General features: G+C 37.2%; 2 protein-coding genes and 1 pseudogene across 2 annotated transcripts; 1 reads left to right on the top strand and 2 right to left on the bottom strand.

Moving 5' to 3' along the window:
* Positions 1 to 2852: 2852 nt before the first annotated feature.
* Positions 2853 to 10018, top strand: LOC121803861 (annotated as a pseudogene).
* A 282-nt stretch (positions 10019 to 10300) lies between these two features.
* On the bottom strand, positions 10301 to 14316 carry LOC121805378 (WD repeat-containing protein 55-like). Its single transcript, XM_042205200.1, has 15 exons — positions 14067 to 14316; positions 13956 to 13988; positions 13807 to 13871; positions 13642 to 13729; positions 13472 to 13544; positions 12732 to 12838; positions 12220 to 12262; positions 12049 to 12105; positions 11763 to 11839; positions 11557 to 11605; positions 11418 to 11464; positions 11268 to 11341; positions 11084 to 11139; positions 10824 to 10944; positions 10301 to 10546 (listed from the first exon to the last, which is right to left on the bottom strand). Exons 1-15 carry the CDS (start codon positions 14159 to 14161, stop codon positions 10476 to 10478), a joined length of 1056 nt encoding a protein of 351 aa, XP_042061134.1. The 5' UTR covers positions 14162 to 14316; the 3' UTR covers positions 10301 to 10475.
* A 6673-nt stretch (positions 14317 to 20989) lies between these two features.
* On the bottom strand, positions 20990 to 24039 carry LOC121803859 (translation initiation factor IF-2-like). Its single transcript, XM_042203445.1, has 3 exons — positions 23644 to 24039; positions 22895 to 23304; positions 20990 to 20993 (listed from the first exon to the last, which is right to left on the bottom strand). The coding sequence occupies exons 1-3, from the start codon at positions 24037 to 24039 to the stop codon at positions 20990 to 20992; spliced, it is 810 nt and encodes a 269-aa protein (XP_042059379.1).
* Between the last annotated feature and the right edge of the window lie 3749 nt (positions 24040 to 27788).

Genomic DNA, 27788 nt, shown 5'->3' with positions numbered 1-27788 from the left:
GACGGTGGAGCTATAGTCCTAGGAGAGAGAGTGAAAGGCGAAGAGTCGGATATTATGGACAGAGAGTCGTGTGAGAAATAATTATTCCTCTTTCAATTGTAGAAACAACATTCATGACCAAATAAATTTATAAATCTGGCTGTTATGCTTGACTATGAAAACAACATTATCCTTAATGGTAGAAGGGATAAATTCCAAATGTATTTCGGGGATAGTCAGAAAGCACTTTTTCACTGGCAACCTTGTCTTCAAGGAATTGAGAAGATGAAACCACACATTATTTGGGCCATATGTATATTCTGGGAAAGAGTCATTACATCTAATGCCTTAAATAGGAGAAGGAAAAAACAATTACACCCGTGCAATGCACGGATATTTAATTTAATCCACAGTAAATTTATATTTTGAATTAATTACTTAAACTTAGATTATACTATCTAAGGATTAAAACTATAAATGTGTAAACAATCTAAATATACAATCCAAAACATAAGATTAAACAACTTTATAAACCAGCCAAGCGCATACACATATTTAAGATGATTGTATGTGATCGGCATTCTTTTTAAAATTGTTTAAAGCTTGGCAATAATTACTTTCTTATCTTACCATAAAACAACAATCATAGTTTTATACTGTATTAATGGACAACATAAACACCGCAATATCATTCACGTCAAATAATTAATACACGATAATAATCATCAATATTAAAGAGTCATTTAAATATAGAGATATAGTAGCTAAGTATGTAGGACATAAAAATATTTATACGATGACAACTAAGTATAATTTCATAAATTTTGGAAAACTTTTTTTATTTACATCTTCTTCTTCACTCATTTGTTCATTTTTTATGCAATCTACCCGACACAGCCTACACCTCAACACATATTTCTTCCTTATTCTCGATCAACTGACATCAACTTCAAATGGTCGTTATCTCAGAAGGCATATTATTTTAGCATATTTACAATTGAAATAAAGAAAATATTGACAGTTAATATCAATTCTTAAAATAAGTTAATAAACTACACATTGCATACTTACATGATAAATGGTTTTAGTTTTATGCATAAACAATTGTCTCCAACACCACAATTCATGTAGTGTATATAATCCTTACAATTACTTAAACAATGAGAATCAATCAAATAAATCCAATCATGCCTATGGAAGACCGTAGACTAAAGGTTCTTCGAAAGATGAAAGCATAGAATAAAGTTTGTCTGCAATTCAGTGATGAACGTAATAGAAAATAATGTGATTCATAGTAAAAATATGTGTGATAAAAGAGTTGGCATTCATAAAATTCTTGAATATATTATTCAAGCAATAGTTAGGAAATTTGAATATTTTGTAAAGTCAAAACTTACTTTAAACATGTGTGTATAGAAATGAGAATTGAGTTACTACTAAGATATTAATAAATTTCAAAATAAAATCTAATGCACATATATTTATTTGTAACTGATTTGTCTATTATACGAAAAATCGTAATTAATTTATCTATTCAATTATTTCAATATAGCTTTGCAACTGATTTATCTATTATACGAAAAATCGTAATTAAATTTTCTATTCAATATAGCGCAAGATCGTTGCTAATTAGTGTGGAGAATGGAAAATCAGAAACTAATTAATTTCCTCAATTATAGGATACGTTATACTATTATCTCAATCAAATATTTTAAAGAGTAGTAGTTTGTTTGTAAATTCATAATGAACACAAATTTGAAGGCCATTATTATAGGGATAGATTGTAGTAAGTGATTTATCAATTACAAAGATAGATTGAAAGTTGAAACTGATTTAAATATAATTAACGTGGAAAATGAAATAATTAATGTACTCATATGTTATACTTGTGTACAATTTTTTCACAAGCAAAATACTCATAGACCTTCTACGTAGAACTCATTCTCGATATATCTTCTCTTTCCCCCACCACTTCACCACCAATCCACCATGCCGCCGCCCGCCACCACCGTCGGTACTTTCTTCAGAATGGTGACAGAGGTGAACATCAAGTGGTTTGTTACTTTGTTTCACCTCACCACTAATGGATTTATATTCTGGGTGAAACTGGCCTTTTGGTTTTATATTTAGAGTGAACTACATAAAAGACCCCTAACTTTTCGCCTTATAACAGCAGACACCCCTAATATTTAAAAATCACTACACAGGTATCTAACAAAATATATAATCACGAATGGGATTTTTTCGGACCATAGTGCCCTCAAGGCTTAAAAGGGCAAATGCGACATTTGACTCATTTCTTCTGCTGCATGTACACGCCGCCTGTGTTGATGTGACATTGAACATCATTTCACATGTCATCTCACTTCTCTTCCCTAGAATGTAGAGGGACGCCCTCATTTGAAATTTTAGTTTTTGCTGTGAAAAGGCATGGGCCTGCATTGAAATTTAATGTTTTGTTTTTAAAATCGTGCACGATTTTGGTTAATTAAACTCAGAATTGATATTATAGCTCTTTCTTTCTCTTCTATTTTCCTCCATTTCACTTTCATTCATTTCATCATTTTCCCTCCCCTCTCTCATCTTACGCACCATTTCTCATCAATGCCTCCAAAACGGAACCGAGGTACCGCTGGAGCTTCCTCCATAAGTGGTACGCGCTGGCTTCATCATGGAGGGCTACATGGAACGGACAGTGTTCGTACCAAGTATCAGGGCCGGCTGGCCAATATGTTGTCAACATGCGCGATTTTACATGTTCATGCAGATTGTGGCAGATAACCGGAATCCCGTGCACTCATGCTATCGCCACAATCAACAAGAATGGTGATGATGTCGCGCGGCACGTCTCCCGCTATTATTTGAAGACAACAATGGTCATGATGTACGAGAATGTCCTTTACCCAATCAATGGGGTAGACAATTGGCCCAAGCATATTTCTGATGGTGTGTTGGAGCTGGCGCCCCCAAGGTCAAAGAGACAGCGTGGTAGGCCGAAGAAATTGAGGTGTGAGGAGCCACAGGTTCGTCTTCATGCTGACGGAAGTGAGTCATTGCGCCGAACATTCGTGATGAAATGTCGCCGTGCGGTCAAGAAGGTCATAATAGGAGGACATGCAGCAATGATCCTCGGACAGATGCTCGTTCTCAGGTTGGGGAGAATTCGCAGCACAACGGGGCACGTGAGACTGAAGAGAATACTTTGCCTGAATCATCAAACAATCGCCGACGCCATGAGGTACTATTCAATGAGCATCTGTACCTATATTTTCATATATACTTAATATACTATTAATTGTTGCAGCCTAATGTTTCGGACCGGGGACCTAGCACGCGAACCAGGACTCAGCCTCAGAGATGTGGCCGGCGCGGTGATCAAGATTGACTGGCCTTGTGTTTGTTTGGTCAATATTTTGGTTTATATTTTGTGGAAAACATGATATGATATGTACGTTATCGGAGTTTTGTTACAGACTGATTTGTAACAAACTACTCTAGTGTATTTGGGTGGAAAATGATACAGTAAATCGTCGGTTTGGTTTTCATGTGATGTGTACACAGTTTGTGATTTCAGTCATAGTTGCTTAACTTCATTCGTGATTGCAGGCATAAATGGGAACATATTTTGTGATTTCAGTCATAGTTGAGTAACTTCATTCGTGATTACAGGCATAGAGAAGTAAACTTCATTCGTGATTTATGGCATATTTGAATGTCTTAACACATTCATTTGTGATAACAAATGAATGCAAACACAACGTATTCAAATTCAAATAACATCAAAAGAGACGTTATCGAAGTCAACAGGACATAGCTTTGTTATACCAAAAGTAGAAAAATTACAATGCATAACAAGAAGAGTGTGATTTTTAACTTTCGGACAGTTGTTGCCGTTTTAGCAATGGTTTGCGTCAATGCTTCACACTCTTCCGTTTTCATGCCAAGTTGTAACTTCAAGGCTTCAAACTCCACAGTTTTCAGGCGCAATTTCTCTTGAAGAACACTCTCAAGTAGCGATTTGGCTCGAAGGTCAGATTTGAATTGGTCACGCTCAAGTTTCACTCTCTGAAAGTAACTGTCATGGCTTGGGGATAGACTCGCATCAAACCATCGAAAAAACTTGCAATCATCTTCCTGCATAAAACTTTTTCCTAAAACTTTCTGCGTACAAAATTATTCAACGACCAAAAACACATGATTTTAACCTTCCATATTGGGTAGCGATAGTACCGTCTACCCGGGTTAGCAGCCGTCCTCGAAGTCACAAGCTCAGCCTCAAGCTCGTGATTACAATTCACAATTTCGGGTCGAGGCCAATTCCAGTTGAAGCTTGAACCGAAAGATTGAGAAGAAGAAGAAGAAGACATTGCAACACGACCTGCATTGAATTCAACAATATAAAATTCAAATCAGCAATGCAATTTCGCCTAAACTTCATCCAAGAATTGCAAAATTCGACCAAGTATTGCAAAATCAAAATCCAGATGAAATCGCCTAAACCCTAAACCCTTGTGGTATACGCTAAATTTCCTAAATTCCAGATGAATTCCACTAAATTCCATATACCGAACAAATGGAATCCCCTAAAATGTGGATACCACTGTAACCCTACAGCCACAAACCTTTGCCGAACAAACCACTTGTGCAAATTACCCTTTAGAACTTACATAAAACAAACACAAGTTCGGACCCACGGTTATGTTTACAGAGGCAACTTCACAAAAACCAAAGGAATGAAACGAGGGAACGATGAATTGTAAGGAAGAGGAACGAGGGAAAATGAATTGTAACGAAGTGGGACGAGGGAAAGATGAAATGTAAGGAAGTGGAATGAGGGAAATAATGAAATCATTTAGAGAAGGAAAGGTCAAAGAACATGGAAAATAGAGAATTGATGTTTGACGAGACAGCTCTGAGAAATCAGTCAAGATGTGCAGATAGAGTCAGAAGCTATGCAGCCAAATGGACTATAATACCCTTCAGCCCATTTGGGCATTTTCATCCGAAAAATGGCAAAATATGCACTGTTTGTGATTATATATTTTGTTAGATACCTGTGTAGTGATTTTTAAATGTTAGGGGTGTCTGCTGTTACAAGGCGAAAAGTTAGGGGTCTTTTATGTAGTTCACTCTTATATTTATAGATGCACAATAAAACCAATAATCATTATGAATTCATAACCTCAATTACCGTTATATTCGGCATGAAAAAGGTCATAGTCGACCGCCATCTGCATCGATGTGTCCTCCGTGTCGATATGGTTCGGGAGGCTCATGTCGATATTCTTCCTGTAATTCCTCCGACCCCAACAATGTCCACAAAAAATGCAAATATGAATAACAATAAAAGAACATGTATTTATAGACAAAAACTAAAAGTTAACCTTTCAAGTTCCACAATTCATAAAAGACCTTTTAGTTTCCATCATCTTCAACATAATTTTAAAATTTACGCATGAAACGTTTACCAAAATTTACGTAAAATTTAATATTTGTAGGTGAAATGCTTAGAGAACAAATGATAATTAAAGGTCACGGTAATTTTTAGAATGTGGAAGGCAAAACGCTTAGAGCAAAAATACTCCACCAATTTAAATCATGGACTATTAATAAAAAATATTTTAATCAATAAATAATTTTTTTATTAAAATGGCATTCAATATCAAGTTTAATCTATCCTAATCTAAAGTGCAAGTTTGGTAAAAAGATCTTAATGCCCTTTTTAGAGGGAAAATGGAAAGATGAGGTGTCTTCTATCCAAAAATAATTTTATGAGGCAAAAACAATTGGACAAATAATAGCCCAATAAAATACTAACTTCTTGAAAAAGTTTTAAAACGCATTTAAATAGTGCACTACCATTATTTTTTTTATAATTAAGTTATTAAATTTATATATTAATTAACCTTATATTTGAGTAATTGGAATTGTGCTAGAGAGTTTAGTTTACCTTCCATTTATTTAGGTTAAAATTGAGATTTAATCATTTATGGAAATACTTTTTGTCTGAATTAATTCACAAGCTAAAAGACAACACATATGTAATGCTTACAATTTTTGTCCTATATTTACTCAATTAAAGTTTTTAATTCTTATATTTTATTTCACCTCTAATTAAATAATACTACTAAGTTTAAAGATTAAACTAAGGAATAAGATGAAATTATATATATTTAAAATTAAACCTAACTTATAAAGTTTGTATAACTTCTTAATATAAAGAGTAGTGTAAATTGTCACATTATTCAAAACAAACAAGATGCATAAAATATTATCGTTATTTTAAGTGATAGTAGTAATTTACTTTTATACGTATATGCCGCAGGAAGTAAGAAATTTATTCTTTCCAATATAAAAAATTCATTTAGTCTTTGACAATGTATATCAAGTTATGCTATGGTCTGAAATTAAAAAAAATATTAATAGTCAACTAAAATGTGATTATTGGATAATACAAATTTTCTAACTTAACTTCTCAAAGAAGTTTTAAATTTTTATGATTTAAATTATTCATGTGGATATGTTTAATATTCCATATATTTTTTTCAAATTAATTTTTTATAAATTAAGCTATTAAATTTATATATTAATTTACCTTTTATTTAGATTAATGATTTGCATAGCACTTTCAATAAACATCTTTACTCACACATATTTTCTTTATTTGTATATCTTATTCTAATTAATTCATACTCTTTGATCATTAGTCACACATCTTATTTTTGTCATTAATTTTATTGTTTTTACTCTACTTAGATTATAAATTAAAATTGCATAAATATTTCATTCACTGGGGAGTAGTAAATTTTTCATTTTGAGTGAGACAAGATAAGTACATTTCTGTTTTTTTTAATCTTTAGATTGCTTTCAATTCTTATTTTCTATATATTTATTATATTTTATATTCATTATTTGAAACTCTTATGTCCCTTGCATACGAGTGTTAATACTAGAGTTAACAATACACAAGATAAGAAATCGATCAGAATCACGTTGGTTATTTTAAATATTGTAAGTCTTAACCTTTTCTAGTTACGAATTTAAAGATTATTTATTGCTTATTATTATATCTAGTTTAATTAAATGCAATTGATAGTATTTAAGTAATAGTATTGTGTTGTATTCTCTATATTTTCTCAATTTAAGGATTATTTATTGCTTATTATTATATGTAGTTTAATTAAATGCAATTGATAGTATTTAAGTAATAGTATTGTGTTGTATTCTCTATATTTTCTCAATTTGTTAAATTATTTTTAATAAACAAAATCACAATCATGAATTAATGAAATATATTGAAGTTATCATTGTAATAGTTAACATTATTATCATCAGAAAGGTGATTATATGTATCTTTCATTTTTTTATATATAATAAATTAATACTATTATAGGAGTACAAGTGGCAATATCACCCTCTGACCAAATCTTATTCCCAAAATCAGCCAATCTAAACGCAATTAGATTTTCTATTGAGTACACGAAAAAGTCCAAACTTATAGATGAGGTCTTTTATCTCATTATAAATACCAGAATTTTTCCAATCATAAATTATCAAACAGAAAAGCCGTTTCTTTGTCACATTGTAATTTTTCCAGTCATATACATAATATATCTCCTTGTGTTTTAATCTTGATATTGAATTATTTTTGTTGCCAAGATAACCAACCTCGTTGACCAGCTCCTACAGGGTAAATAATTTTATTTTCCTCCCAAAATGCCATAATGTTTCATAATATTCACGATCTATAATTTCAAATTGTGTGTCAGATGAAGAGATTAAAGTTGGCCAGCAATCTCAAGGCGCCTTCGAAGCTCCTGAAATAAATGCTTTTGGCCAAAACTTTAGGTATTGAATTAATCATGTTACAATGTGATTTAATTTCTAAGCCAAGTTTTTAAAAATATTAGTATTTGATATGGAATTTATAGGGACTATACTAATGCCGAGACCGAGAGGCAGAAAGGGGTTGAGGAATTCTACCGGTTGCAACACATCAACCAGACATATGATTATGTGGGTGCAATATATTTCGTTTTTAATCAATCACTTCTATATCTTTTTTTTTCTATATATAATTTTAAAATTGAATTGCAAATGCAGGTTAAGCAGATGAGGGAAAAGTTTTCAAAACTTGACAAAATGGAAATGAGCATATGGGAATGCTGTGAGCTTCTTAATGAAGTAGTGGATGAAAGTGATCCTGATTTAGACGAGCCACAGATTCAACACTTGTTGCAATCTGCCGAGGCTATCCGCAAGGACTACCCCGATCAAGATTGGTTGCACCTCACTGCTCTAATTCACGGTACGCAACCAAACAACCGCCTCCCATTAAAAATATTAGGTATTCATCCCATATTGTGAACAAGTAGATTGAAAACAATACATAAGTATTTCCTCAACTTCATTAGTATGAAGCCTTTTGGGGAATAATCCAAAGACAAAATCGTGGAACCTTGATTCAAAGCGTATAATACTATTCTAATATTGAGTTTGAGTGTGCATCGTTTAGCCCTAACACGCTATTTTATCAGATCTAGGAAAAGTGCTCCTTCTCCCAAAATTCGAAGGGTTGCCTCAATGGGCCGTTGTTGGTGAGTACATTAACATGCACTACTATATATTTTTCTCCATTTAGACGATGATCATTAATATACATTTCCCAAATCAGGTGACACATTCCCTCTAGGATGTGCTTTTGACTCCTTCAATATTCATCACAAGGTGACAAATTAATACTACCTCAAAATTCATTTGATTTTATGTGACTTGTATAATCTAATATTAGTGCAAAATACAGTATTTCGAGGAGAATCCCGACAGCAAAAACCCTGCCTATCTCACTAAGAATGGAGTTTACGAGCAAGGATGTGGGCTGGAAAATGTGGTTATGTCATGGGGGCACGACGACTACATGTATTTGGTAACTCTATAAGTCTATAACTATTAATATAAATTACATATATATACACAATTTTCATATCATTATACCAAATCTTAAACTAGTTATATTAGTTGAAATCTCATGTTTCTTAATTTGTCTCTATTTTTAGGTGGCTAAGGAAAATGGTACAACTCTACCTACAGCCGCATTGTTCATCGTCCGTTACCATTCATTTTATCGTAAGTATTCGAATATTGACATAGTAAATGAATGATGAATTATTACTAAATATTCCACAGGCAATATGTGAAATTAGAATTCATGCATTGAATTTGTTGGAAAGAGAGACAACATTAATATGCCGCCCAACATTCATTATGGAGAGTTTCTAAGTGATGCATAGTTCCTAAGCTTTGTAGAGTACCAATTTACATTTATTGATGTACTAGAATATTCTCATTCACCCTATAAATACTAGGGTGATGAACATTTGGAATATATAAGAAAATACAAACATTTTTCTCTCTACTCTCTACCTAAACTATGTCTTACCAATCCTGTTATACCTCTCTCAATTATCATCTTTAAGAGAATTAAGACAAGTTGATAGTATTTTATTATTGTGAGATTGTGAGAATATAAAAGATAATGTCAATCACAAAACTCGATAAAACGAATTATTTTTCTATTTATTGGAAATGACATTGAATAGATTTATTAACATTTGTATCTGGTTAATTGCAGCGTTACATAAGGCTGGAGCTTATACACACACACTTGATGAACGACGAAGACAGGGAGAATCTCAAATGGCTCCACGTATTCAAGTAAATAAACTGATTAATTTTAATTAAAAATTAAGTCCTTAATATTTAACTAGACGAGGAGTATATATTAACACTATTTTTTGAATTGTTAAAATTGTACAGCAAATACGATCTTTACAGTAAGAGCAAAGTTCATGTTGATGTAGAAGAAGTGAAACCCTACTATATGTCACTCATAAACAAGGTGTGTTTTGATTACTAGCTATTTATTCCTTTTCTGTTTTGTTGTTTTTTTTTATTTATTTATTAGTTTTAATTGGCTGATGAGAAGTAAATATTTTATATTTTATTATTGCAGTACTTCCCAGAAAAGCTGAGATGGTAAATTTGTGTGCAAGACTGCAAGTGTTTCTTGAAGAGTAATGTTGGGCATAGGATGAAAGTTGTACTATTTGTTTTATTTTGTTAATTTGTGTGCAAGTGTTTCAATTGACTACAGTTTCAGTATCTAAACTTTCGTAACACCCCAATAATTATGTCATGGACTTACAAGCCATATTTTGTAAGCGAATGGATGGAAGTATTGATTTGATGCACGTTGGGGCCTGGAATATGGTAAATAACATGTTTTTTTTATAGAAAACTACAAGATCAGAAATCATCCACAAGACAAAATGAAACTCTACTTATAATAAAGAAGTGCATAAATCTGTGAAAAAAATTGTCAGCACACAACACTTGAAGGCCAATTCTTGTCGCACAATTTTCTACATTCAACTATTCTAAAAATAAGAATAATACAAAATAAATAAATCTGCATTCAACAACAAAACTCAGCAATTCTACATGTCTGCAAAGAAATTGGTTGAATTGTCAAGTTTGCTTCCCTTGCTTACATTTTTCCTCTTGGTCCCTGCAAACATTGCCAGGAGCACACTAGTTCATAAGATATTTGTAGTAATTATTTAGAACAAGATTAAGAAAGTTTTAATCTAACTAAACCCAAGCCACATTTAACCTCATTGTATAACTCAATCATAAAAAAATTGATGCATCAACAAACACACGAGTTACATGACTCAAAGAATGCTATTGAAACCTAAAATGATTTCTGCCAGAAAATTAAATTCAAGTTTTACCGTGCAGTTTATAAAGTGAAAAACAGAATGCGACTAAAGATATTGGCATACCTTTAGAGGGTTTTGGGATACTAGCATCGACATCCATCCCATCGCTATCACTATCTGAAGCCGCAGAATGGTTTGGCATGCTATTTTCAGATCCTTGCAGTAATTCATCCAAATCCCACAGCTATATATATTCACAGGCCTCGATAAGTTGAAAGCATAGATTATGTAAAACAAGCTATATGCAGATAACAATAGATAGACAGACCAAATGTAGATTTACATTATTGAATATAATGGTTGAGTTGTAGAGAGACGCTGACCTTTAGTGTTTGATCATGTGAAATGCTGCCAAGGAACTTTTTATCATGAGAAAAAGCTGCAGGGCAAGAAAACTAATTGCACTGAGAAAAGAGAATAATGCAAAAGATTATTGAATTGCTTTGCTTCTGACTACAAGAGCAAAAACTTCAAATTATCAGTTTGCAAAAATGAATGGTGTCATACCAAGACCTTCCACAGGGTATTCAGAATGCTCAGCAATTGGCTGAATTATTCTATTTGGCAGAATACCTACCAGGCTATAAAGACAAAAAGAGAGATATTACTTAAACTAAACTTAAGTGTGGAATGTGAGTTTTTATACAAAAACCTCACCTGATTATTCCATTCTCTGAACCAGTTATTAATCTATCTTCGTCAAGCTTAAAATTTAGAATAATCTCATCAGACAAACAACTTGAGAAGCAAGAAAAAAGTTATAAGAAAAGGAAAACCTCATCATGAATGTACTGACCTTTAGCATGGCATCAACAGAGTTTGGGGAGAGATCAACAAAACGATCACTAATCATTAAAAAACTACTATCAATATCAACCAAAAATAAGTAATGCAAACCAAATTCCAAAGTAGAAAAGGATATTGCAGGGTCCTCTATTCCATCCCAATATGGTTAGGACAACATGCAAATAAAGAAAATAGACATCTAAGAAAGGCATATACCTGCAATCCTTGAAAAATCCCCAAGAGTACAACAGCAATGTTCCACTTTGTGTTCCACAAACAACCTTTCTACCGTTCTAGTCCAAAGGGGAGAAACGAAACAGTTAGGCTTATAAAAAAGAGTACTAGGTAACCTGGAATGATATAGTAAAAAGGCTTCATCACTCACTGATGAGTAATGAATAGCAACAACAGCAAACTCAGCAGGTCTCTTCTATGCTACAGGCATTTATTTTCAAAGCAAATCTAGAAACAACTTTCACTTTTCAAGAAGAAAAAAAACAACCTTCATAATCACAACAGAAAGCAGCTCATCCTCAGAGAACTCGGATCGAGTTTGAACCTGATGTACATTAATAACATATATTCTTTCATTGAGTAAACGTAGTTGATAAAGGCACTGACAACCAGATGCGATCAAAATGACAAAGTGCTGGAAGAAAGTAAAAGAGCACACCTTGTTGCTTCTTAAGTTGCAAACAGATAAAGTGCCATCCCCACTGTGTTAAATTTCATAAAAATTTAAAGCATGTATGAGAGAAGTGGAAAATCATAAAATGGATGGCATCATAAGCACTGGATGTATTCAAGAAAATGTTATCACGTGATGAATTTGCATGAAAGCACAAAACTTACAAAAGATAAAACTGGGAAGCTAATAGAAGCTAGACACTACATTCTCAACATGAAAATAGGGCTGTCTACACCCAGCATATGAAATTTGAGTTTCAGAAATGAACATTGAATTATAGGATTAGGAACATGGTAACAAATTTTCAGAAAATTAAATTTATAGGTACCCCTGCCTCCCAAGCAGGCAAAAAAAAGGAAAAATGAGGGGGACCAATTTCCACATCCCAGAGTTCAACTATAACAGACTTGATGAACTTGAGAGCCCACATCTCAGAACAAACCACATTTGGAAGGATTTCACCAGAAAGGTTTGTAATAACAGACATGCACGCATACCTTGTTCCAATCAATTTCATCGAGTCTGATGCAAATGTCATATCTGAAATATATTCTTCATGAACATGTAAAGTGTTGCAGCAAGTACGTTGCCTGGTATCCCATACCTGTGATACCAATACGAAAATTGAAAATATGTTCATTACACAGTTAAAAGAAAATGGTTCACCATTAGCTGCTTGGGAAAAAAACACTCTTCCTACTAAACAATACAGACTCATCACTTATCACTGAAACAGAAGGTGACATAGGCTGAACTCTCTTTACTCAACTAAAAACAAATCCAGAGCAGAATTCTTGATAATAATGCAAAAGATGGTGCCAAGGGATACATGCTGCATTTTAGATAATAATGCACAGTTCTACTAATCAGTAATTATTCTACATACAAGATGAGATCACACTAATTAAAAAAGTGATTTTACCAGTAATAAGATAAGAGTACAAATTTCACTGGATGCAGACAAGAATAAATTGGATAACAAAAATGCATTAAGTATGTCCACTATGAGGGAGCTACCCAGTAGCATTTATGTTTGAAAATACTTGATCAACTCTGATAACTTAACCACCAAAATACATCCCTTAATTGCTGTTCCTCGAGTTTTACAGAGCTTACAAGTATAAGTTACAACAAGCACAGTAGATTCATTTAGCACACCCTCCAAAATAGCACAAAGCTATAGTGCACTTTGAGTCACGAGACTGAATTTTCAATAGTTAGGTGAGTGAAACTTCACCTTAATACAACCTTCATCATCACCGGAGGCAATGGTAGATTCTGTCAAGTTAACTATGCGATTTACAGCAGCCCTACATATTTGGCAAGTAATATTACAAAAAGTCTCGACATCTATGATAGTGTTACTAGACTCATAACCGGAAACTAAAATTTTGTTGTAAAACATACCCATGGGAGTTATCAAGGCGTGCAATAGCCGCACCAGTTTCAACATCTGTTGCAAGAATGGAACAATCTGGAGAGCCGGTGACTATAGCTGAGCACGAAATCCGATTTCAGTGGACGAAATAAACCCAAAAAAACAATGAGTACTATAGAAAGCACACAAATTACCACGTCCTTCGTTGACGAAACGGAGAGCCCTACATGATTCGGTATGAGCATTCACTTCCAGCAGCCTGATAATCAGCATAACCATTAAAGTTTAACTAAACAAAACACATGAATTCACAATTTTGTATTGCCCAGGAGAAAAATTGTACCGTTGTGGCGTAGCTTCTGCATCATAGCGGTACCTAATGGAAAGGAACAGAGAATGCATCAACAACATCGTAATTCATATGATAAGAGTTGGAAAGTGAGACTGAACTCACAGTAGGAGGTTGCCGGTGATGAGACCAGCCGCGACGATATTAGTTGATGGATGAAAGTCAAGATCAAACGGAAGCTTTTCCAAATCAATCTCCATTGGTAATTAAAATACGCTACAGCTGAAAATTTTGATTTACACAGAAAATACTAGTCAATTTAGGCGGGCTGTGGCCGGATGGCGGTTGGAGAAGTGCGGCTGTGGCGATTCAGGCGCGAAGGAGGAGGAGAATACGTAAATGTGATGCAGAAATAAGGATTGTTAATTTTCTAGGGCTTCTTCTTTAGGCCTCCTATTAGGCCCAATAATAACAATGAATGTATATAATAGCCCATAACTTATTTTTCAAAATTTCCCATTTAATGATAAGTTAGTACTAGGGCTAGGGAAAAATATCGAAAAAATGATATATCGCTCGTATCGTATTGAAAAATATCGAAAAATTATCGGATTTTTGATATATCGTAATTTTCGATACGAAACGATACCGTATCGTAAGTTTTCGATACGATAACCATATGAATTTCCTTATATCGCGATATATCGTTTTATATCGAATATACGATATATATCGATATTTTCGATATATCGTTTTATATCGAATATACGATATATATCGATATTTTCGATATATCGAATTTCGGTACGATATATCGAATTTCGGTACGATATATCGTTTATATCGAATATACGATATATATCGATATTTTCGATATATCGAATTTCGGTACGATATATCGAAATATCGATATGATAACGATATAGATATCCTCCATATCGAAAGTTCGATATATCGAAACTTTCGATACGATATCGATATGAAATTCTTTCATATCGATATTTTCGATACGATATACGATATACGATATACGATACAACGTTTTCGATACGATATATCGTATCGACCCACCCCTAGTTAGTACATAAAAAAATAAGCATAGTACTCCTTTTGTTACTTTATAGCCGACCTGGATTTCTTTATTTGGTTGTCTCGCTACAGAGATATTTCTATTTTTGGCATCTTTATTTTCTCTTTATATTTCTATTTTATTCTTTTTCCTATTTTATTAATCCAGCAAATTCTAGTTTTACAACTCTTTCCCAACACCAAGTTTAGCACTACACATTGTCATCCTAAACCAAATCGTTTGAAGTCAATTTATTAATTCATTTTTAAAGCATGGGTTAATTAATTCATTAATTATATTACATTTATTAATTTATTTTAAATTATAGAGAAAACAAGCAAAATCGAGCTTTAATTTTTATAAATTTTGTTAAATTAAAATTTTCAATAACATTTTTTAATGTATTAGAATCAAACTAAATATATAAATCACAACGAACAACGTTAAACTTGCGTCACTCTTTCAAACAAGAGTGATGCACACATAGAAAGTTCACAAAAGGTATATAGCATATCATTTTTCATACATATTCCTATGACAAAATAGCAACAGAAATATGTTTGAAATAATCTTTTCAGTTTTCACGCATCTATGTCACTAGTTTGAGAATTATGGCATTGTGTTGTTTTTTTCTTTTATTTTATAAATATGCTAAAAAAATATATGATTATAACTTGAGGAATGATATGCTACATACCTTATGTGAGCTCCTTATGTGATCACCACTCTTGTTTGACGCATGTTTAATGTTACTCGTTTCGATTTATATATTTAGTTTGATTCGAATACATTAACAAATGTTATAGAAATTTTTAACTTCACAAAATTAATGAAAAATTAAAATATTATTTGTTATTTTATTAATTTATTTGAAATTATAGTGAAAACTAGTTAATCGAGCCTTTGATTTTTATAAATTTTGTGAAATTAAAAATTTCAATAAAATTTTTTAATGTATTAGAATCAAATTAAATATATAAATTGAAACGAACAACGGGAAATATGTGTCAAATGAGAGTGGTGCTCACATAAGGTATGTAGCACATCATTCCTCGTAACCTTAAAGAGGATATGCTATTTTTTTTATTAGATAGTACTCCCTCTGTCCCCAAAGAATATGCAATTTGGGTTCGACACGGGTTTTGATGTAAAATTGGTAAAGTAAGATAGATGTAGAGAGAAAAGTTAATTAAATTATTGTTAGTGGATAATAGGTCTCACCTCATTAGAGAGAAAAGACTTCCAAAATTAGAAAGTGCATATTCTTGTGTGAAGGACTAAAAAGGAAATAGTGCATATTCTTGTGGGACGGAGGTAGTATATTTTATGCATACGAAAAATACCCAAACAACCATTTCTTATTATATAAAATGCTAAAAATTGGACATAATAAATAATCATAACTTAAATTTGTTAATTTTATTTTTAATATATAATTTTACGTATCTGAAAATACCAAAGCGTACCAAATCTTATTATACACTCCATCCGTCCCACAAGAATATACACTCTTTCATTTTTAGTCCGTCCCACAAGAATATGCACTTTATAATTTTGAAAACTCGTATCTCTTTTGAAGTGAGACTCATTCTCCACTAATAATAGTTTAATTACTTTTTCTCTCTACATCTCTCTTACTTTACCAATTTTGCATTAAACCCGTGCCGAACCTAAAGTGCATATTATTTGGGGACTGATGGAGTAATAAGGAAAGATTAGGGGCGGATCTATTCATACCTTAGGAGGGGCATTTGCCCCACCTCATATTTTTTCCTCAATATAAATATTGCCTATCATATGGAGTAATTTATTTCTTTTAATTTTTCAGTAAATGCCCCTCCTAAAGTTTTTAAATTTTCTTCATAGATGAATTTGCTCCCACCCCTACAAATTCTTGGCTCCGCTCGTAGGAATGATATGCTACATACATTATGTGCTTCTTATATGTGTATCATTCTCGTTTGACACATGTTTAACGCTTTTCGTTTTGATTTATATATTTAGTTTGATTATAATACATTAAAAAATGTTATTGATATTTTTAATTTCACAAAATTCATAAAAATCAAAGCTCGGTTTACTTGTTATCTTTATAATTTCAAATAAACTAGTAAAATAATAAATCAAACTTTGATTTTTATAAATTTTTAAAATGAAAAATTTCAATAACATTTTTTAATGTATTAGAATCAAACTAAATATATGGATTTAATCAAAACGAACAACTTTAAACGTGCGTCAAACGAGAGTGTTGCTCATACTATAAGGTATGTAGCATATCATTCATCTGTAATTATAATATTTACATATAGTTTGTTTAAAAATTAGTAAATACATACTAATTTAACATATTTTATACCCTTTTGTTTAAAGGTAGTTCGAGCTTTTCTTGGGAGTATGGCGTAGGTTACTTCAGTGCCTGGTGCTCGAACATCGGATCGAGGCATTTTCTCTACTATAAAGGGAAAACAAAAATAATTAGTGACAATTGAACTATAATATCATTGGATATTTATTATAACTTTAAAATTAATTTTACATATTACAAAATTTAAATAAAAATACGAAAATAATAACTAAAAGTAAAACAAAATACAAAATCAACATAAAAGAATTAAAAAGGGGTTACAGTTACTTCCTCGATCCAAAAAAATAATCTAATTTGTAGATTACACGGATTTTAATGAGAAATAGGTAAGTAAGAGAGAAGGAGGAAAAAATAGATAAAGTAAAAGAGATATGAAGAAAAAGTAAGTAGAGTATGAGATAAGAAAATTTTCATTTTTAAAATATGATTTTGTGGATATCCCAAAAAAAAAATGAGAATATTTTTCGTGAACGGAGGAAATGATTATTTACGAGAGTGTTAATGTTCAAGGATAACATGATTGAAACGGTTGGTGTTCAGGGCGCTTAGGTGTCGTTCAAGTAAGGATACATCCTACTGGTCAGGATAGAGATCCTAATTAAACCTAGGCCCTGGTTTCAAAAATTCCTCAACCCACTCCTACTGATCAGTATAGTGGTGGTAAGGGTCGAATCCCACAGAGATGGTGAGTTAAAACTATTGTGGTGATATTCTGGATGGTTTGGTTAGCTACCACGCTCGGGTTGAGTCTCTACCTAGGCAAGAACTTAAAGGTAATTTCCTACTGACTAGAATGGGGAAAGTAGTGTAGAGGTGCAGCTGTGTACGTGGAAATGGGGAGACATTTTTGTAACAGAAAATATTTGGAAGGTACGGGATTCTATTTTGGGCTAGACAGAATATTCAGAGGGTAGTGGTAGTCGTGGTGACTAGGCTGACAGATCTGCAGGTTATAACTAAAAAGTAAAGGACAAAAAGCAAAAAGCATCTAAAAAGCAAAGTGGTCCCCAACATTAGACTAGGACATCATCTTCTTCAACAACACAAACTAAAATCAGAAAATAATTCCAGATTCAACACAGAAACACAGTTTATCAATTCGCGAACACAGATCCACAAATAAGAACACCAAATCTGAATTCAAAACACAGAAACTGCAACTCCGCGTACTGGTCAGCAGGAAACGAAACGCACTCAAACTAAACTTCACATGCAGCGATTCACTCACGATCGAACAGTTCCACGTTTAACTAAAGAAATTGCTACGGAAACAAGGAAAGAAAAGATTCAGCACTTAAAACACCAAGGAACCTTAGATCTAAGCTAACTAGGCGGAATAGGAAGGAAAATGAATCAACACCATAACTGAACGGAAATCAACTTCTTAGCATTAACACGTTCGGATCTTCAACAAGTACTTCAAAAGCAGAAAATATCCAAAAGCAAGCAAAGATCCAACGTAAGGAAAGCAAGTAAATTAAACTACGAAAGCGAATAAAAGTGTTTCGCCACTCCGGGCGATGAAATCTCTAAGCTACGGTCTTGCTGGCTGGAACGGACGATGTGGAACTCCGGGATCATCTAGATCTTCAAGTGACCATGGCAGTGGCGAGGAACGAGATTCTGGACTGGGCTGAAAGACTAAACTCCGAGAGAACTCTCCTAAAAGTGATGATGATGAACGATCCCCTCTTTCTCTCCAAGTGGCTTCCTTTTATAGAGAGGCTTACCCTTGATTTTTAGGGTAAGACCTTGCGGTGAAATGACTTCTTTGCCCTTAATTGTGATTGAGCAGTCCCAGCTATCCTCCTTCTCCATCTCGAGCCATTTTTGCATGTATACTGGTCAGTACGTAATCGTCCTGACGCCCTTTTCACTTGAAGTGTCTGAAACTCTGCCTACTGGCTAGAACGCTTACCCTGCACGCTTAAGCAACTAGTTTTGCAGATATAATTCAATTATGCACATCATACTGACCCGTAACCTAGGCGGCCTAGAATACGACTTATCAAACTGCTCACACTTACCACATGCTTGTCCTCAAGCGTGAAGAACAAACAAAAAGGAATAAGTCGAATTCTAGCCTGGTTACTCCCCTGACCGACTCTACCTAAACTAGACTCTATACTACAACGACGCAAAGAAAAACACTTGGTCAAACACAGAAAAAAAACACAAACACACAAACACAAATAAAACTAAAACACAAAGATTGGGCTATATTTTCAACCATCCCTTACCCCGGGATCTGGTGCAATCCGGCCTTAGACAGCCTTGAACTTCTGCCACCCCCATTCCTTCCTGGTCAGTATATCCGCTTGTCAAGATCGCCCAAACTCTCGGCCAAACACTAGATTCACTCGGTCTCTCATACCTCACCAGGAATGTTAGGACCGCATTCTCTCAATATGCTCAACCACACTTGCTTCGGACTTAGATCTCACGTGCAGCTACTGAAGGCTTAAAGGCTTGTAATGGGGCTATTGGGTTGCAGTGTTTTGGGGTAGATGTTCCTAAGGCTCTAAGTCTTCAAAAATTTCTATTTTATTGATGTGGGGGGAACTGTGTGCATTAGGCTTCTGATCAGTTGCTTCTTAGCTGGCGCTTCTGGCTTGGGTTTCCAACTGGTTAGTATCATCTTGTGGCTTTGCCACCCTTATTCCTTCTCTCTTTTTTTTCTTTTTTTTTATTTTCCCTTTGTGGCTTCGCCACCCTTATACTTTCTTCTCCCCTTTTTTTCTTTTTGTGTGGAACTGGGATAACTCCCTGATCGATTTTCTTCCAAACATTCTTACCCAGCTGGAGTCTGCTCTCTTTCACATCTTTCTGGCCAGTAAGCTTTATTCGCCTCATGCCTCGCACACACACAGCCCCAGTGGCTAGGGGTATTTATCTGGGTAAAAGAGTTAGAAAAAAGGTTTTAAAGGTGGTTTTTTTTTTTAAACGGAGGGGGTTTCCTACTGCCTTCAGTGTTTGCTACCCGTGGTCACTTCATCCTAGGCGAATTGTGGCAGCCTCTCCTTCTTTTCAATATTTGTGGAAAGTGGTTCCACTTTAAGCTTATAACTCACATTTGAAGAGGGCTTTCGCGTTTGGCTCTAAGTATGGGCTTTTCTCTCATACTCACATCATCTATCCTGACTAGGAGGTACTAGGGAGGGTGGTTTCGGTTTTCCAGCATGTCTTATTTCCCTCAGTTCCCTTCACCGTCAGCTCAAGACGGTTGAGTTTTAAGCCCAATCAACACACAAATTAAAAAAAACTAAACTTAACAGGACACTAACACAAGCACGAACACAAAAACTACAGATATACACATACTCATCATACTGGTCATTGCGTCCCCCCTCCCACTTCACAAGTGTCTGCCCTCAGATAAGGCTGTGAAGTGGAAAAGGTAATGACCAGTATGATGGACACATAGACAAACATACAGAAACAACAAATTAAAACTAAAACTTCTCACACTTAGACTATGGAATAGGCTAAGTGGGAGAGTTTGAAAACCTAAACAGACCAACAAAACACACATATATATAAAACTCCTCACACTTAGGCCGTGCAACGGACTAAGTGTGAGTCAACATGCGTACGAAACAAGAAAAAGAAAAAGAAAAAAAAAACATGCTACACAGAAACAAACACAGAAGTTTACCTATCACAACAAAAACTAACACCAACAATTATGAAAAAAAAAACTTAAAAACAAACAGAAAGCTAAAAATAAAACTAACTTGTCAGGGTGGGGGGTGGTCTAGCGAAGTCTCCTGCTCCTCCGTGGGGCAGGTGGTGTAGGCTGCTTTTCCAGGGGTTCCTCTTCCGTTCCAGTGTGATCTTCATTTACCTTCGCCGGTTCCTCGGCCTCTGCCGGCACCTCGGCGTTCTCTTCCTCGGGCTCTTCTATCATTGTCTCTGGTGGGTGGGTCTCATCGTCCTGGCCTCCATGGCCGCTTGTTCCTGTAGCTGGTTCCTTCTTCCGACTGGTCACTTCCTTCAACAACTCATCTATCACGGATGCCATTCGGCCCATCTCCGTGATCAATCGATGGTTCTCCTCTCCTAAAGTAGTCACTAACGTCTCCATAGCATCTTGCCTCTGAGCCAATGTCCTCTGCTCTGCAGACCCTTCCAACATCCGTTCCACTACTCCCGCTAGCTTGACCATCTCTGCCTTCAACTGCTTATTCTCCTCTCTAACTTCGTCCATTGCCTTCTCCATTCTGGCTTGACGCTGTTCCTGGTCTGATGCCAATCCGATCATTTCTGCCCTTATCTGTCTGCTTTCCTCCGCTATTTCCTCCACAGCTTTTTCCATCCCCTCTTGCCTCTGGTCGTGTGCCGGTGCTTCATGAGCTACTGCTAACCGAGCAGTGGGTATAGCTTCCTCTCCCATCGCATAGAAGTGTGGCACGCCTTGCCTCATGTACACCGCATTCGTCCGGTCGAACAGAAGGGTATCAAACAATCCTGGGGCGTCCACCATCGTCAAGGGGGTTAAGTCTTCGTCCTCCGAAACGGTGATGTTGTTTCTCACAAAGATTCCCAATATATGGCAGAGGGAAATATTCCGTGCTGGGTGGGTAGCGATGAGGTGACATGTGTATGCAGTCCAGAACCCTAAGTGCAACTTCCTGCCTTTCTTGGCACACCACATAAGATACAGCTCCGTCATCGATGTCCGGACTATCGAATTGGACTGTCCTAAAATGTTGTAATCCAAGAAGAGTTGAACCAGGCGTAGATTAGGATCGTTGAGATGGATAGATCTGGAGATAGTGGACTGAAACTGTCCTGCCCCGGGGTGAGTAAGTTCTTCCCAAGCTACCTGGGGCTCGAATTCCACATGCCTGCGGGGAATCCCCCGCTCCCTATCTCTCCACTCGGGCCCTATGGCCTCCTCCAAACTGCATATTCCTAGCCGAACAGTCCATTCAATCAAATTCATCCTAATCTCACCTCCAAATACTCTGAAACTGATACACTCTACATCCAAATCCATTGTGACCTTGAATCAAAAGGTCGCGAAAAATTCTTTGGCCAAATCGACCAGAACATTCAAATTCTCATTTCTTAACAGCCATTCAAAACCCAACTCTTGCACAAGGGCGAGAAACGATTCCCGAACCTTCAATTCATCTAATGAGGGGAGATGAATTACCTTTCCACACTTAACCTTCTTGCCTTTTGCGTTCTTGGTGCGATAGATGGATTGGAGCTCCTTGGAGTAAAAAAATTTCATCCCCTCCACCACGTCATCTGTGAGCTCCACCGTCCAACGCTTATATCGGAGTGGTTCTGCAGGTGGATGCAATAATTCCCCGATGATCGTTAGGGAGTTGCTGCTCCTTGTACTCCTCATCTTCCATGGCCGTATCGCTATCGGATTCAGATTCTTCACTGATCTCATATTCACTGTCACTCTGTGTTTGCCAATTTGATGGGGTCCTCGGGTCAGCCTCCGTGATCACTATGCATGTGTTCACGGTGCGCGGTTTTTTCGTACTCAGCTTGTTCTTCACAACGGCTTTTCCTTTCCTTTTTCTTTCTATCTGGTACCTGGCTTCCTCCTCAGCTTGGAGTAAGGCCTCGTCCTTCTCAGATCCAGCAGACCTTCCTGACTCTGATGTGAGGTTCGGTCCCCCAGCCATTCCTTCCGTTGTCGTGCCCGGTTCGTTCTGTACTGGAGACACCCCTGTGTCTTCCTGATCAGTAGCTTGAACAGGTTCACCTTCAGCCTCTTTCGGAGTGGCTCGCTTTTCCTCGCTTGCGATCTCTATGGGGTCCTCCGCCGTGTTCGGTTTTGCCCTGCTGGAGGCCCACTTACCTAAACAACGTTGCGATACCCTCTGCGGCTTGGGCGAGTCTGCCTTGGGGTCTGCTTTCACCACCAGTTTTCGCCTGACCGGAATCGGCTTTACAACCTGAGGTGCTTCTACTTCTGGCTCCGCTGTCTCTGTTCCTGTGTCCTTGACTTCCGTAGACGCAGTACCTTCCTCTCTTGCTTGTATTCTATCATCCCCGGCTTTCACTTGGGGGTCTACTGGTTCTTTTTCTTTACTCGGTACTTCTCCTTCCCCTCCTACCAACTGGAAAGGTCGGCCTTCCGGTATGTTTCCTGATGTGGCTTTCTCCCTGTTTCCTACTGCCCCCAATGCGAGGTCTAGACCCTCAGCCATTGGTGTAGTGTCCTCTTCTCTCCGGTTGACCCTGTTCAGAATCGAGTCAAATTCTTCGTCTGTCATGAGGCCTTGTTTTCTGGCCGATTCATTCAAATCTATTTCCGGCCTTCTCACTTCTTGAAATACCGGTTCCGCTTCGGGCGTTTTCTCTGTTCCTTCGCTCCCCTCCGGAGTTGTCTTTCCTGGACTCGACTTTTTCTTACGCTCCTCAGAGTCGGAGTCGTAATGTGCGGCGATAGCGTCGAGTTCTGCCGAATCCGGTACGGAAACTGTTGCATGACTGACCGGCGCAGGCGGAGCTTCGCTGGATATGGTTCCGACGCCCCCCGTTTGGCCGAAACTGGTCAGAGCCGTCGTCCAGTCCCTAGTTGGGTCCTGTTGGCGAAGAAATGTCATCATGGCATCCAAGGAAACCATGGGCGATGGCTGAGCGACGGGTGCTGGTGGGGTTGGCTGTGGTCGTGCCTCCGGGGTTTCTCGGCAGCTGGGTTTGGTTTTCTTGGCGAATGCCTTCTTACCCATGAGCGGAAATTACGATCTGGAAATTAGGGTTGGGAGTCGGCGGAGATGAAAGAGGAATTTTTCGAGAGAGAGTGTAATTGCAAAAAGAGGGTTTGTGAGGGGAAAAGGTAAAGCGGTATGGTTATGTGGGAGAGAGAATGCAGTTCCAGGTGGTTGTAACCGGTTATCAGGGGTAGCCGGTCGCGACGTTTCAGACGGGAAGGGCGGTTGAGGTTTCTGGCCTCTGATTGGTCCGCGCGTCTTTTCCCTCTGCTCACGCGCCATTTTTCCTGCTGTCACCCTGCAAAAGCTGCACAAGCATTAATTCAAATTTTCGTCCTCTCCATAATTTCTCCTATACTTACCTAAAAAAGAAACTAATTTAAATGGGCACTTAAATAAAATTTTGAAATAGCACCAGATAAGTAATCCCTTGGTCAATGTGCACTTCAAATTAAAATTAAGGCCCGAAAATATTTTTGGATTTTTAGGAATTATCTAGCGTGCAAAGATTAATTACGTATTTACAATATTTACAACTTCCTTAGGCAATTTGGAATTCAACTTGGCCAGTATATGCAAACTATTTTCAAAGGGAAACTGGCCACGCGGAACTCCAAATTCCTATCTTACTGATCAGTATGAAACCGATGTAAGTGGTTGTAGTGGAATTTCATCCACCACACCCACCTCGCTATTATCCCTGAATATTTTCAACCTATGCCCATTTACTATGAAAGGTTCAGAGTTAGAGAAACTCCTTGAAATTTCTACTGCCCCATTAGATCGGAGTGCAGTTATGATGTAAGGTCCTGTCCACTTGGACTTGAGTTTCCCTGGCATAAGCTTCAATCTTGACTGGAAGAGTAGTACTTTCTGGCCAACATGGAGCTCCTTAGTTCTCAGATTTCGATCATGCCATAATTTAGTTCGTTCTTTGTACCACATGGCGGAGTCGAATGACTCCAATCTCAGTTCCTCAAGCTTCTGCAGTTGCAGCTTCCTTTCCTCTTCACAGGCTGTAGCATCCATATTCACTTTCTGTACTGCCCAGTATGCTCGATGCTCGATTCCAACTGGTAAATGACACATCTTTCCAAAAACAATCCGGTAAGGGGACATGCCTATGGGGGTCTTGTAGGCTGTTCGATACGCCCAGAGAGCATCCTCTAACCTTACACTCCAATCCTTCCTAGAAGTGTTCACCGTCTTCTCCAAAATTTTCTTTATCTCGCGGTTAGAGATTTCTGCTTGACCATTTGCTTGCGGATGGTAAGGGCTGGATAGTCTATGGTGCACACCGTATTTCTTCATCAAGGCTTCAATTGTGCGATTACAGAAGTGTGTACCTTGATCGGATATGATCGCCCTGGGTACACCGAATCGGCTGAAGATATGACTCTTTAAGAACTTGGCCACTTCCTTGGCTTCACACGTGCCTGTGGCCTTGGCTTCTACCCATTTGGAGACGTAGTCTACAGCAACTAGGATATACAGATTTCCATAGGATGAAGGAAAAGGCCCCATGAAATCCATTCCCCATATGTCGAATAGCTCGCAAACTATTACGGGTACCTGCGGCATTTCATCCCGGGCAGATATTCCACCGGTCCGTTGGCAACGCTCACAACTTCTGCAAAACTCGTACGCATCTTTGTTGAGGGTTGGCCAATAAAAGCCGCTATCCAAAATCTTCCTTGCCGTCTTCTTGGACCCGAAATGTCCTCCGCATGCTAATGAATGGCAGTGGGTTAAAACATCCCGCTGCTCCCAGTCAGGAATGCACCTCCTTATCACTTGATCGGACCCTACCCTCCACAAATAGGGGTCGTCCCAAAAGTAGTATTTCGCTTCACTCTTGATCTTCATTCTTTGGGCCTTGGTAACACTCGGCACTTCTGGAAGCTCTCCAGTCACTAGGTAGTTGGCCAGGTCCGCATACCATGGTTCCTGCCCTATCTTCTCTTTTCCTTTTGCTGTATCATTCTGACCAGTAAGCTTGAACACTTCTTCCCAATCAATTCTTCTGGGCGCAAAAATCACCTTACACAAATGTTCCTCTGGAAATTTATCGTGCACTTCGTCACCGTTTCCATCTTGCACTATTCTGCTCAAATGGTCTGCCACCTTGTTCTCGACTCCTCGCTTATCTTCTACCTCCCAGTCGAATTCTTGTAACAAGAGTACCCATCGGATCAAGCGTGGTTTAGATTCCTTCTTGGCAATCAGATATTTAATCGCCGCATGGTCAGTATACACTATGACTTTGGATCCCAACAAATATGGCCTGAACTTCTCGAAAGAATACACCACTGCCAGCATCTCCTTTTCAGTGGTATCGTAATTCCGCTGGGCTTGATTTAAAGTCTTGGACGCATAAAAAATTACGTACCTCTTCCCGTCGATCTTCTGACCCACCACGGCTCCTACCGCAAAATCGCTGGCGTCGCACATTACTTCGAAAGGATGGTTCCAGTCAGGAGCCCTTATGATAGGTGCGGATGTCAACTTTTCCTTGAGAAGGTTGAAAGCAGCCTTGCATTGCTCATCAAAGATGAATTCCATGTCATTCTGAAGTAATCTAGTAAGGGGCTGGGCGATCTTGGAGAAATCCTTGATAAATCTTCGATAAAATCCGGCGTGCCCCAGAAAACCCCTTATTCCCTTCTGATCAGTAGGGTATGGTAATTTGGATATAATATCTACCTTGGCTCGATCCACTTGGATACCTCTTTCTGAGACCACGTGTCCTAAAACTATCCATTCGGTGACCATAAAATGGCACTTTTCAAAGTTCAAAACCAAACTTTTTGCTTGACATCTTTCCAAAACTATATCCAAATGGTGAAGGCAAGAGTCGAACGAGTCTCCGTAAACCGTGAAATCGTCCATGAATATCTCTATGCAATCCTCAATCAAATCGGAAAATATGCTCATCATACATCGTTGAAACGTACCTGGAGCGTTGCACAGACCGAAAGGCATGCGACGGTATGCATAGGTTCCAAACGGGCAAGTGAAAGTGGTCTTGTCCTGGTCCTCAGGATCTACGTAAATTTAGAAATACCCGTTGTACCCATCTAGAAAGCAGAAAAACTTCTTCCCAGCTAATCTCTCCAACATTTGGTCAATGAACGGCAGGGGAAAATGGTCCTTCCTGGTCGCATTGTTCAGCTTACGGTAATCGATGCACATTCTCCAACCCGTGACTAGCCTCGTTGGGATCAGTTCATTCCTCTCATTCTGAACTACTTGGATGCCCGACTTCTTTGGGACCATGTGGATCGGGCTGACCCACTCACTATCCGGTACTGAATAGATAATCCCTAGCGACAACAACTTCAAGATCTCCTTCAATATCTCTTCTTGCATGTTAGGGTTTACCTTCCTTTGAGCATCTCGATGTGCCTTCGCTCCTTCCTCCAACCTAATGTGGTGCATGCAGACATCGGGGCTAATTCCCACTAAATCTGTAAGACTCCAACCAATCGCCTTCTTGTTCTTGCTCAGCACGGTCAGTAGCCTAGCCTCTTGTTCCTTTGTAAGGCTGCTACTGATGATCACTGGATATGAGTTCTCCTCTCCGAGGAAGGCATACTTCAAATTTGGTGGTAACTTCTTCAGCTCAACTTGAGGTGAAAGTGTGTCTTCGGGTAGAGGGTTTTTCCCAATCTCTCCTTCTTTTTCTAAATCTCTCTCCGATGGTTCTTCTATACTGGCTGGTCGCTGAACCCCTGCGGCTCCAATGAACTTCGATTTCTGACAGAATT

Source organism: Salvia splendens, chromosome 5 (genome assembly GCF_004379255.2).
Source record: "Salvia splendens isolate huo1 chromosome 5, SspV2, whole genome shotgun sequence".
In the NCBI taxonomy this organism is placed as follows: domain Eukaryota; kingdom Viridiplantae; phylum Streptophyta; class Magnoliopsida; order Lamiales; family Lamiaceae; genus Salvia; species Salvia splendens.
The sequence above is the reverse complement of the archived record's forward strand: the minus strand, read 5'-3'. Positions and strand labels throughout refer to the sequence as shown.

Bases quoted from the DNA above. Each gene is read 5' to 3' on its own strand.
- LOC121805378 (XM_042205200.1), bottom strand. From the start codon at position 14,161: ATGGAGATTGATTTGGAAAAGCTTCCGTTTGATCTTGACTTTCATCCA. The intron at 13,730-13,806 runs GTAATTTGTGTG...TTTCGTGCTCAG, and splicing joins TTTCGTCAACGAAGGACGTG to CTATAGTCACCGGCTCTCCA. The intron at 11,606-11,762 runs GTATATGCCTTT...TTTAATGATTAG, and splicing joins GGATTTTTCAAGGATTGCAG to TGATCGTTTTGTTGATCTCT.
- LOC121803859 (XM_042203445.1), bottom strand. From the start codon at position 24,039: ATGGGTAAGAAGGCATTCGCCAAGAAAACCAAACCCAGCTGCCGAGAA. The intron at 23,305-23,643 runs GTATTTCAAGAA...ACGGAAGTCAAG, and splicing joins AAACGCCCGAAGCGGAACCG to GACACAGGAACAGAGACAGC.